Source organism: Barbus barbus, assembly GCF_936440315.1.
Source record: "Barbus barbus genome assembly, chromosome: 2".
In the NCBI taxonomy this organism is placed as follows: domain Eukaryota; kingdom Metazoa; phylum Chordata; class Actinopteri; order Cypriniformes; family Cyprinidae; genus Barbus; species Barbus barbus.
This window is the reverse complement of record NC_136730.1, coordinates 18935714-18948910: the sequence shown is the minus strand read 5'-3', so window position 1 is coordinate 18948910 and position 13197 is coordinate 18935714. Positions and strand designations below refer to the sequence as shown.

Genomic DNA, 13197 nt, shown 5'->3' with positions numbered 1-13197 from the left:
TGTCTGTCTATCTGTCTGACTGTCTGTATCTATCCATCTAATCTGTCTGTCTCTCTATCTGTCTGTCTGACTGACTGACTGTATCTTTCCATCTAATCTGTCTGTCTATCTGTCTGTCTGACTGTATCCATCCATCTAATCTGTCTGTCTGTCTATCTGTTTGACTGTCTGTATCTATCCATCTAATTTGTCTGTCTGTATCTTTCCATCTTATCTGTCTGTCTGACTGACTGTCTGTATCTATCGATCTAATCGGTCTGTCTATCTATCTGTCTGACTGTCTGTATCTTTCCATCTAATCTGTCTGTCTATCTGTCTGACTGTATCCATCCATCTAATCTGTCTGTCTGTCTATCTGTTTGACTGTCTGTATCTATCCATCTAATCTGTCTGTCTATCTATCTGTCTGACTGTCTGTTTCTATCCATCTAGTCTGTCTGTCTATCTGTCTGACTGTCTGTATCTTTCCATCTAATCTGTCTGTCTATCTGTCTGACTGTATCCATCCATCTAATCTGTCTGTCTGTCTATCTGTTTGACTGTCTGTATCTATCCATCTAATCTGTCTGTCTATCTATCTGTCTGACTGTCTGTTTCTATCCATCTAATCTGTCTGTCTATCTGTCTGACTGTCTGTATCTTTCCATCTAATCTGTCTGTCTATCTATCTGTCTGACTGTCTGTATCTTTCCATCTAATCTGTCTGTCTATCTATCTGTCTGTCTGACTGTCTGTATCTTTCCATCTAATCTGTCTGTCTATCTATCTGTCTGACTGACTGTCTGTATCTATCCATCTAATCTGTCTGTCTATCTATCTGTCTGACTGTCTGTTTCTATCCATCTAATCTGTCTGTCTATCTGTCTGACTGTCTGTATCTTTCCATCTAATCTGTCTGTCTGTCTATCTATCTGTCTGACTGTCTGTATCTTTCCATCTAATCTGTCTGTCTATCTGTCTGACTGACTGTCTGTATCTATCCATCTAATCTGTCTGTCTATCTATCTGTCTGACTGTCTGTTTCTATCCATCTAATCTGTCTGTCTATCTGTCTGACTGTCTGTATCTTTCCATCTAATCTGTCTGTCTATCTATCTGTCTGACTGTCTGTATCTTTCCATCTAATCTGTCTGTCTGTCTGTCTGTCTATCTATCTATCTGTCTGACTGTCTGTATCTTTCCATCTAATCTGTCTGTCTATCTATCTGACTGACTGTCTGTATTTTTCCATCTAATCTGTCTGTCTATCTATCTTTCTGACTGTCTGTATCTTTCCATCTAATCTGTCTTTCTATCTATCTGTCTGACTGTCTGTATCTTTCCATCTAATCTGTCTGTCTATCTATCTGACTGACTGTCTGTATTTTTCCATCTAATCTTTTTGTCTGTCTGACTGTCTGTATCTATCCATCTAATCTGTCTGTCTGTCTGACTGACTCTGTATCTATCCATCTAATCTGTCTGTCTGACTGTCTGTATCTATCCATCTAATGCAGGGATGGGCAACTTCGGTCCTGGAGGGCCGGTGTCCTGCAGAGTTTAGCTCCAACCCTAATAAAAAAAACACCTGAAGAAGCTAATTAATGTCTTCAAGATCACTAGAAAGTTACAGACAGGTGTGTTTGATTAGGGTTGGAGCTAAACTCTGCAGGACACCGGCCCTCCAGGACTGAAGTTGCCCCCATCCCTGATCTAATGTCTGTCTATCTGTCTGTCTGTATCTAGCCATCTAATCTGTCTGTCTGACTGTCTGTACCTTTCCATCTAGTCTGTCTGTCTGACTGTCTGTATCTATCCATCTAATCTGTCTGACTGTCTTTATCTATCCATCTAATCTGTCTATCCATCTATCTGTCTCGCTGTCTGTATCTTTCCATCTAATCTGACTGACTGTACCTTTCCATCTTGTCTGTCTGTCTGTCTATCTGACTGTCTCTATCCATCTAATCTGTCTGACTGTATCTATCCATCTAATCTGTCTGACTGTCTGTATCTATCCATCTAATCTGTCTGACTGTCTGTATCTTTCCATTTAATCTTTCTGTCTGACTGACTGTATCGTTCAATCTAATCTCTGTCTATCTGACTGACTGACTGTCTGTATCTATCCATCTAATCTATCTGTCTGACTGTCTGTATCTATCCATCTAGTCTGTCTGTCTGACTGTCTGTATCCATCCATCTAGTCTGTCTATCTGTCTGACTGTCTGTATCTTTCCATCTAATCTTTCTGTCTGACTGACTGTATCTTTCAATCTAATCTGTCTGTCTGACTGACTATCTGTATCTATCCATCTAATCGGTCTGTCTATCTGACTGACTGACTGACTGTCTGTATCTATCCATCTAATCTGTCTGTCTATCTGACTGACTGACTGTCTGTATCTATCCATCTAATCTGTCTGTCTGACTGTCTGTATCATCCATCTAATCTTTCTGACTGACTGTCTGTATCTATCTATCCATCTAATCTGTCTGTCTATATATCTGTCTGACTGTATCTATCCATCTAATCTGTCTGTCTGTCTATCTGACTGACTGTCTGTGACTGACTGACTGACTGTCTGTATCTATCCATCTAATCTGTTTGTCTATCTGACTGACTGTCTGTGACTGACTGACTGACTGTCTGTATCTATACATCTAATCTGTCTGTCTGTATCTATCCATCTAATCTGTCTGTCTGACTGTCTGTATCATCCATCTAATCTTTCTGACTGACTGTCTGTATCTATCCATCTAATCTGTTTGTCTATCTGACTGACTGTCTGTGACTGACTGACTGACTGTCTGTATCTATACATCTAATCTGTCTGTCTGTATCTATCCATCTAATCTGTCTGTCTGACTGTCTGTATCATCCATCTAATCTTTCTGACTGACTGTCTGTATCTATCCATCTAATCTGTCTGTCTATATATCTATCTGTCTGTCTATCTGACTGACTGTCTGTATCTATCCATCTAATCTGTTTGTCTATCTGACTGACTGTCTGTATCTTTCAATCTAATCTGTTTGTCTGTCTGTCTGACTGACTGTCTGTATCTATCTATCCATCTAATCTGTGTCTATCTGACTGACTGTCTGTATCTTTCCATCTAATGTCTATCTGACTGACTGTCTGTATCTATCCATCTAATCTGTCTGTCTGTCTATCTTTCTGACTGTCTGTATCTTTCCAGCTAATCTTTCTGTCTATCTGACTGTCTGTATCTATCCATCTAATGTCTGTCTATCTGTCTGTCTGACTGTCTGTATCTATCCATCTAATCTGTCTGACTGTCTGTATCTGTCCATCTAATGTCTGTCTATCTGTCTGTCTGTATCTATTCATCTAATCTGTCTGTCTGAGTGTCTGTAACTTTCCATCTAGTCTGTCTGTCTGACTGTCTGTATCTATCCATCTAATCTGTCTGACTGTCTTTATCTATCCATCTAATCTGTCTATCCATCTATCTGTCTCGCTGTCTGTATCTTTCCATCTAATCTGACTGTCTGTACCTTTCCATCTTGTCTGTCTGTCTATCTGTCTCTATCCATCTAATCTGTCTGACTGTATCTGTCCATCTATCTATCTGTCTGACTGTATCTATCCATCTAATCTGTCCATCTGTCTGACTGTCTGTATTTTCCATCTAATCTGTCTGTCTATCTATCTGTCTGACTGACTGTATCTTTACATCTAATCTATCTATCTGGCTGTCTGTTCTCAAGTCTATAAACACGAACTTAACAAAATCCAAAGACTGACATGGCAAATGTCATATTAAAGTTATCACACGTCAATTCAATTAAGTTAATTTGATCACTTGCAAAGCACGTTTATTTATATAGCACATTTTAATCACAATGGTAATTCCAAGTGCTTTACATAAAATGAGGACTTGAATTGTTTGATAACGATTGTTCCCTCATATCACTGATTTGCTGTTTTACAACATAGATGTTACACAATGTACTATATAAAATGTTGTTTAAATGCGTATTTGACATTTCTGATCATAATGTTGTTGACATTTTAGCTTTGACTGGGAAGTGGTCAGTGTATCCCAGATTTTTTTTTATCAAAACAGTAAGAGCTTCATGAAGTATTTTCCATTTGGAGATGTCTGCCAATTTCCAATGAAGCTGATTCATTTTGTGCTTCCTTTTGTCTTTTAGGCTGTAGTCCTAAACTTCAGGATGGAAATGTTGAATGTCCTCTTAAAAAAACAATCAGGAGGAAGCTGTCTGTGTCTCCTGCAAACCCAGATGAGGATGAGCCCAATCCTGTGCTGTCCCATTACCCCCCTGCCGTTCAGGAGGTCTTAAAACAGGAAGGCATGTTCCCGCTGCAGTACACTCCTGAGGGGCAGCCGCACACCTCCAGCAACTTTGATCCAAACTCCACTATCGACATTGGTCACAACGAGGACCCATCAGACGGTAATGCCACAGTCATCCTATCACCTGAGCCGCCTGGCCACACAACACTTCGAGCACTGCGTGCTAACAACGGAAATGAGCCAGCTAAAAGGTACAGTTTGCTGTGAAAACAGCATAATTTGCATTGATTAATAAGTTGAACTAGGTAATTCTGTTTTGACTGGTGTGAATAAGTTCTTTCCAATTGGTTTCTAGGTTGGAGATCCCATCACTATTAGACCTGCGAAAATCCAAACCATCCTACATGGCCATGACCTCAGCTGCTCAGGTCAAGCGCAAGTTCACCTGGTGTGTTTACTGTGGGACCTGTTCACTGGGGCTGTTTCAAATCATGCCTCGTTGACACATTGCACTCGTGGTGTTTTCCAAAATCTCACTTTGTGTCTCTTTGTATTAGTTCCAACACTGGGAAAGAAGACAGTTCTCAGGCCCCCAGTTCTGCGGCACCCAAGCGCATAAAGAGAGATCCCTACGAGGCATCTAAACCCCTGCGAATCCGACGTTTTGGAGGTTAGTAAGCTATTCTCAATGCAGAAAAATTACAGTTACCATCTATGGGCTTTCCATTTGTATCTTGGAAGTGGAACATAAGCGTTTCTTATTATATTCCATTTATGAATTCCTCACATAATCCATTATGTTTGGTAAAGTATTGTAATAGTGTAATGGGCGGGCCGGCTGACAGCTGTGAAAGAATGTCAGGCGCACAGCCAGAAGCGCACAATCTCCTCCTCCCACTCCCAGTGGTTTATGTGCGTTCTTTCTCCTTAGTAATATAATGCCACGAGTTGGCTGAATATACCACAGTTTCATAAAGTAATAAGCCACTAGAGGCTGTGCATTAGTGATTTTTGCCATGTTTATAAGATGTTGTTCGGCACAATAGCTTTTATTAAATTAAGTGACCGTGGTAACATATGGCACCGATGTTTAAAAATAATCAAATCGTTTGTTAAAAAATTTGGCATGGCATTTTTTTTTGTTGAACTATTGTTCAAAAGTTTGGGGTAAGATTTTTTTAAAAAGTAAAAAAACAAAACAAAAAAAAGTCTCATACTCACCAGTGCTGCATATATTTAATCAAAATGGAGTAAATCCCATAATTTTGTGGAATTATTACCATTTAAAATTGCCTATTTAGGGCCCAAGCACAATTGCAAGAATTGCTCAATAATTAAATTAAAAACTGAATTTTCAGCAGCCATTATTTCAGTTTTCAGTGTCACATGTTCCTTCGGAAATCATTCTAATATGCTGATTGGTTGCTCAAGAAACATTTTGAGGGAATCAGTTATGCTTTTTTTCCAGATTCTTTAAATAAAGATTTTTTTCCCTTATAATCTTTATTCTTTCTCTGTTCTCTTCCTCTGCATCTAGTATCATCGGAGAATGAGCCAAGCCGTAGAGTAGTACGGAGTGTGTCTGAGGGAAACCTCCACCAGCTTGTACAGCCTAAACCCAAGTTGAGCTCAATGAGGCCTGCTGCACTCTTTAAAAAAGTCACCAAGAGGATGTGAGGCTTCCAATTGCTATTAAAGGCGCTGTTCTCTCATTCACTGGCCTCGCATACTTCCTTTTCATCCTCTCAGTTGATGTAGAAAAGATGTAAAAATGGGGGGGGGGGGGTGTTTTTTAGATTTTTTTTTTATTATTATTATTGCAGAAGCAGGTATTTGGACTTTATTATTTCTAGGAAACTGGATTGTTTTTATATTAATGTTTTAAAATCTGTATGTCTGCAGAAAACTTGTCCAGCCTAATGTGGAGCACTCAATAAAGTATTAATTGATGTTCAGATCTTGTAAAGCAACTTGGTTTTATTATTGCCACGGATTTAATTTTTTCCGCTCCCCTTTTTAAATGTTTTAATTTTTTTTTTTTTAAATCGCTCTATTTAGAGAGCTACTTTCAGGTCAGCAGTTTCTATTTCATGATTGATTAAAAAGAAATATCAGTTGAGAAATATCGGCCTTGTGTTTTATTGAACTGAGCAATAAATGGTTGTTTTTTTTTATTTGTTGTTGTTACATTCACAAACTTGGACAGTTCACAAATAATGCATACTATTTAGAGATTCTTAATTAACTAGTCAGATGTGTGGGCTTCTGATTACAAAATAGCTCTATACAGATAATTGCATTGAGAGAGTTTTAAAGGTACTTTTTTTATAGTTGTGGGGCATTTACTGAAATTTTGCTTCATAACTTTTTTTAAATTGCAGCCACACAGCAAAACCTATTAGTTCAGTCTAATTAACCACATTCTGCAGATTTTTCATGCATCTTCACCTCCGACTGTCTTGCAGTGCAGTTCAGTCGTCTTGTTTCTTGCTGATTTGTAGTCTCTGTAGACTGTTCAGAGCTTATGGGTTCAGCCCACAGAGGAAAAAGGGGAGACTGGCGGCTTGAGCTTCATCTTGGTCCATTTCCTGCCATCTGTCTGAACCAAAAGAAAATTGAGCCTCTCGTCAGGAGTGTGGCCCGTTTAATGTTCAAACTCTTTAACATATCCAACATGGATGAATGGTACTTTTTGGTTTGCAAGACAATCGGTTGCGCTGCGAATAGCTGTGCTGGTTCTAACATCATGCCTAAGGAATTAACTGTAATCAATTCTGTTAATGAGGCTATTATTAACAGATAATTATGTAACACGCCTACAGGCAGATGTACTGGGCTCATGGCATCCAGAGCAGCACATCCATAAAGTTCTGTCTGTTTATCCCTCCGTTGGGCTAGAAAAATAAATATTGCACTAATGTGATCAAATATCTCATATTACTTGTTTGTTTAGACTATATATATATATATATATAAATGCTTTGAAAACTCTGCTCTACAGTACAGGCTCATTTTGAATGGACACATAATATTTAACTTTTTAATCTTAACATGCTTACATACTTGAAGAATTAATTGCATATTATTAGTCTCTTTGCTCACTGTACGCATTTCTCTCCAGTTTATCTGTGCTATAGTGTCACATTGTTTCATCATTTGTGCAATTTATGTTTTAGACCATTTCAATTATGAAAGGCTGATTATTCTGACATGGTGAGAAGAAATGGGGGATCTTTTTTTTTTTTCTTTAAGCATAACTTAGTTCATGCTTAATGTATTTAAGTTGTCTCATACTTTGTGTGCGCCCTTGGCTGCTCTGCAAATGAGTATGAAACTTAATAGGCTTACAGAGTAACAGAGCAATAATAAGAGACACCAGCAGCACCCAAACATACGAGAAAGTCATTGGATTGAAGTTGACAGTCCTGGCATCACTCTTCTCAACACCTGGAAAGTTAGTACAGTTACGCTTCACTGCTCTCTGGACTGTTCTCATGCATTTTGGATGTGACATAATCCAATTTAGAAATTCTTCACATAATGCATTTTGTTAAAATAGTGTAATGGGCGGACCACCTGACAGCTGTGAAGCAATGTCAAGCACACAGCCAAAACCCCGTGATCTGCTCCTCCCACTCTCTCTCTCTCGCTCTCTCTGTCTATTAATAAAGAATAAAACTTGTTTAGATTAAGCAGTTGATCTAAATGTTCTGCCAAATCTTTACTGTTTTCTGCTCTTTATCAATGGATAATAATTCAGGCCTGAAATTTGAGGAGATCACCCTCCAACTATGCTGAACCAAGAGACGAAGTCAGGCTATACAGACAGTTGCGTTACCAACGGTATTCGGGGTGAGAAAGGTGTTCAACTACTTTCTGTAATCTATTCTCTTTAAAAAGTTAGAAATAAAAATAGTTACCTTTACTGCTATTAATTTGGTTCAAAGGTCATGAGAGAGAAAAAAAAATCATATTGAATACTGAAATATCCCATGCCTGACAAGTTGAGTAAATATGCTTTAATATTAATCTATTAAGATGTACCACAATTTAGTTTTACCAAGCATTTAGCACCATTATTTTCAGCAGTTCTGTGATCTCAGGCGTGCAGACTGTCCGGTATTTGTATCTAATATAACATACCATTCTCATTATAAAATGTTATTTTAATAAAAAAATGTACTTGTATAATATTTTATATATAAAAATATTTGGAGTAAAAATTTGATGTCATTTCAATGTAATTTAACAGTCTCTTTGTTTTACTCATCTCATGTTAACATTGGGACTAAATGTATCCAAGAAATGATTACAAATTAAAAGCTGTATTATATATGTATAAAAAATGTGCTATTCACTGCCTAAAATAATTGCAGAAAAAATATTTGCGTTGTATTGAACATTAATGGCGCAACAGATTTTGTGTGAAAATAAATCATTCAAGTTATTTTGTTTAAAAATATATATTTATAAATGTATGAGGTGGCAAGAGGGGGCTTTTACACCACACACAGGGTAAAAGACACAGTATTGATACAAATACTTCAGATAAAATTTTTAATAATGTATAAGCTAATTCTTGTTCAAAACAATCACTTTAGCAAAGTTTGTACTATTTCCTGCTTATTTTGAAAAATAAAATAATTCATTTTTGTTCATTAAAATGTTAATATAAAAAATATATATAAAAAACAGAAACAAAGTCATTTTAATAAGTAAAGATTCTGAAAGTATTGAAGGACATTCAATAATAACTGAATATATATTTACAGTAGTAACAACAAATGTTTTATTATATGATATGAATAATATCATGTTTTTAAATATGATGGTTTCATTCTAAACATGGTGATTATCTCTAATACGGACACCCAACTAGCCTACCATCTGAATCTTATATATACATAATATTTTTTTTATTTTTATATATATATTAGGATATTCAAATGACGCAACGTCGTTAGTTTCCAACCGATAAAAGCACATGGCGGCTAAAAAACAAAGTCTATGAAATGTTTAAAATGCTATGATGCACTATTCAATCCCCCTAGTATTTTGTAATATTCTTATTTGTTAAAACTGAATATGTGCTATGCTTTTATTTATTATTTACTTTGTCTTTTGTCTTGTTCGTTTATGCTTTTGTGTTCTTATCTGTATGTTACCTTGTTCTGCAATAATAAAAAAAAGCACATGGCAGCTTAAGAATTTGGTGACTACATCCTGATCCTTGTCAAAGTTAATAATTCAAGCCAATCACCTTTTAGCATCACATTTGTGGTCTCAAACCTGCTTAAGAGGGCAAGTACAGAGAAACTTTTGTGAAAATGTCGATAAAATACAAATTAATGAAGCATATCAAAACAAGTCAAACTGATGGACAGGGCCATATAGGCTACATTTGGAGGATGAAGTTCATCTTCAGATAGGTAAGTAGATGTTAGCAGGAATAGGGCTTTCCGTTTATATGTAAGTTTATTAAGGCCATAGTCTCTGTGATTTTGACAAGTGTTTTGTTGGTGATCGGGAAGAAAAATATATAAGACTATATTTGTGTCCATGAGCATAAATACCAGTAAATATTAAAACTGCGGTCGTTTATTGATTCGGTTAATATGAATTTACATATCATCCTCCTTGAAAAAAATTCCCTCATTGGCCTGTTTTAATATTTTGTCTGTTGTTCATTTTTACATGCAGTAAACATGTAATGTGTCGTAGCCTACTTGTAACCTACAACAACCTACAACCTAAGTTTGTCTAATCTTATTTTGGCATCTTTTTAAAGAGGATAAAAAAGTCAGAATCACACCAGTGATTTGGTAACAACAACTGTTAACCAGCTACTATTGATCACTGGTGGGACTATTGTTGAGATTTTTGTATTGCAGACTAAACAGTAATGAGATACTTTGTAATACTCCCTTTGGTTGCTGTTTTAATACTCCCACAGCCAAACATCACAAAAGGCTGATGTTGAACACGCAATCGGATACCCGCCTTCCTCCTTTAGTGTCCCTTAAGCGTCTCTCCAAGGTGAAACCCAGTGTCAGCTATAATACTGGAAACATCTTTTCTTCAACTTCGATATCAGTCTCATAACTGACCGCTTGCAGCATGCTTTCATTGTCTGCTTTATTTTGTAACAGTTAGCTCAAGCATGCATCAAGAAAACATGAGCAGTGACACTCCCTCTGTATTTCAGCCTGCTTCTGTTCCTCCCTCTCTCTCATTCACAAAAATTGTACACTGAGCTTTTCCCCCTGAAAGGGGAAGGCTGAGACTAAAGTTTATTAACTTCCTCTGAGCCAATGAGCTGACAGCTGTTTCCAAGATTGTCCAATGAGACTGAGTGAGAGGTTGGAGGTGGATGTTGCTTAGCAACTGCAGGTAGAATGGGATCACGTTGAAGTCATTGTCTTATCAGAGGGCCCCAAGAGACTTCACATGCATTGTTTTGTGATATAAAAGGTGAAAAAAAGAGAAGATGCACATGTAAAGTGCATCAAAAGCCCTAAAGTTTGACTTCGATAGGATTGAAAAGAAACATTTTTGTTTTTGTTGAGTTGCTAAAGTTAGGGGAAGTAGTGTGGGGAACTCCAGTTTATTTTGGGGGTTTTAAATTCCTCTTTTCTTGTTTTTTAAAAAGCATAAATTGAATATAGCCATGCATTAAGTTATAAAAAGAACAGAAGATGGACTTCTGAGTGTGGTGTGGCCACGACAGTGACAGACGGGAAAACGGAGACTCTGCAAGAAAGAAAGGATAGAGTTTTGGGTGGGCGTTCTCCAGAATTTCAAACCAGATTGCTCCTCGCTGTTTTTGTGACAGGTGAGTGGCGTAACACAGGCTAACATGCCCCCGCTACAGTGTAAACAAACACACGCAGTACCTCCTACGAGGCAACATAGCCTCTCTCCTCCGCCAACCAGCTCACATCACAGATGCCATGCTTTTGTACCCGGCTAATTACAGACTTCAGCACCACTGTACTCCTTACATGTGAGAGAGAAAGTAGAGTTTGCCAGCTAACACTTCAGAGATGATGCAACCTTGATAAGTTCCTGAACAATCCTGTGGTCGTGCGTATCACTACATCTGACCTGAAATTATATCGCACAGATTTATGTGTGGGCGTGCAGTGTCATAACGCATCATACTGACTAAACGTGTGGCTTACTAGCAGATGAAAAACATTTGATGCAAGATTAATAGTAGTTTGCGAAATGGTTTAGTGTGGCTTGTCTTATTTGCGTCTGTTATCTTCATATTTTATACCATTATCTTTTAACCTAATCCTCAAGTTCTAATCTCCTTTGACGTTTGTCTTTTTAAGAGAAAAAGCAATCATTTAAAAGGTCTCATCAGAAGATGCAGGGGCTACGATTGCCTCGAGAGGAACACAGTGTTTTAGAATTAAAAAGACAAATAGCTGAGGGTGGGAGAAAAGAAATAGCAGGATGATAATAGTCGAATGCCTGAAAGGATGAAGATAATGAATAAGTGTGATTTGATTAGCAGGAACACCTGAGACTAGACCAGAAATAGACGCTGACTCAATGACGGCCTCAACAGGAGTTGCAGAAAATGCCCCTGATAGCCACAAGTCTTTAGAGACCAAGTAAGAATAAAGACCGAAAATTAAAAAAAAATTAGGAAAGATGCACCAAAGAGGTATACTTGAGATATTTGAATGATTAGATAAAGCTATCGAGTTCTTTATGATTAAAAAAAATCAGCTTTGATTACACTAATAACAGCGTAAGATCCATATGTGATTACCAGAAATGACTGAACCTCATTAATAGGCTAAAAGAGCACATTAAGCATGCCACATACATAATATTTACAGCGACTATTCAATTAAAATAAATTAAACATTTATGTTCCGTTCAATTACTTTATTTAATCATTTTAAAGTGGCAGTACTGCTCCAAAATGAAGCGTACAGAAAATGCATTAGGTTAAAGGTCATCAAAATAAATGTTAGCCTTTGTCTGCGTGTAGCTCCTGCAGGGAGGGATTGATTATTATGCAAACCTCAAGCAGGTGTGCCTGTAACAATTCTCATCTTTTAGAAACTGGGTGAGTAATTATGAAATTGTTGCAGAAAGGACAATGGCTTTCTATATAAAGACAGTCCAGGACTATGTTAGAAAATCTGGATGTCAACAAAGTGTGCCGTTAGTGTAGATTGATCACATTTTATTGAATTCTTGAAACCGTAATAATCTCTGTTCACATGCATACAATGTGTATCTGAACATATGTTGCATTTAAATGGATGAGAATTTAACTTCTCAAAGTTGTTCTTTAATAACTCAGAAGATTTCATGGAGTTCTTAGTTATGCTTTAATTATGAAACATTTCTCCTAAAATCCCTTCAATTTTAAATAAAAACAGAGGCAGTTGTTGGCATTCAAAAAGAAAAAATATTCATTTTTACAAAATTGTGCATAACAGCCCACATAGTTTATTCATGGACACATTTGATAAGAAAAATTAGAATTTAAATCTTGCAGAATTTCATCACTTTGTTGAGATCTTTTTTTTTTCTTTTGAAGATCCAGTCTCTGTTTATCCTCTGTTTATTCTGATTGCTCTCTAGGAGAAACAATTGAGACATTAATATCTCATTTGTGTTTTTCTTTCTTGCAAGGATGAGGGGCATCTATTATCACAAAGTTTGCGACCGTCATATGAAGGATTATGAAACAGGAGTGTTTCAGCACACTAATTCCCAGCTTTCAGAGTGGAAAATATTCAAATAGATGGTATGGAAATCCTTGGATAAGCTAAGATTTGAAATGTAAAGCAGGGTACGTGGGAGATCGACCCGCTCCCTAATGCTCCCTGCAAGCTCCGCCACTCAGACGAATATCAAAATTTCTGGAGCAGGGAGAGAATCCGCGGATCTGGCGCGTTTTCCG

At 37.2% G+C, this 13197-nt stretch overlaps 1 protein-coding gene across 1 annotated transcript in view; it reads left to right on the top strand.

Annotated features, from left to right (window-relative positions):
• The window catches only part of LOC306844155 (kinesin-like protein KIF18A), a 30704-nt gene extending 24266 nt beyond the window's left edge, over nt 1-6438 (top strand). The window contains exons 15-18 of the mRNA XM_079376102.1: nt 4162-4516; nt 4621-4713; nt 4823-4935; nt 5803-6438. Of these exons, the coding sequence (XP_079232228.1) occupies nt 4162-4516; nt 4621-4713; nt 4823-4935; nt 5803-5942 (701 nt within the window). The 3' untranslated portion in view covers nt 5943-6438. The remainder of the gene's footprint in view (nt 1-4161; nt 4517-4620; nt 4714-4822; nt 4936-5802) is intronic.
• The last annotated feature ends 6759 nt before the right edge of the window (nt 6439-13197 follow it).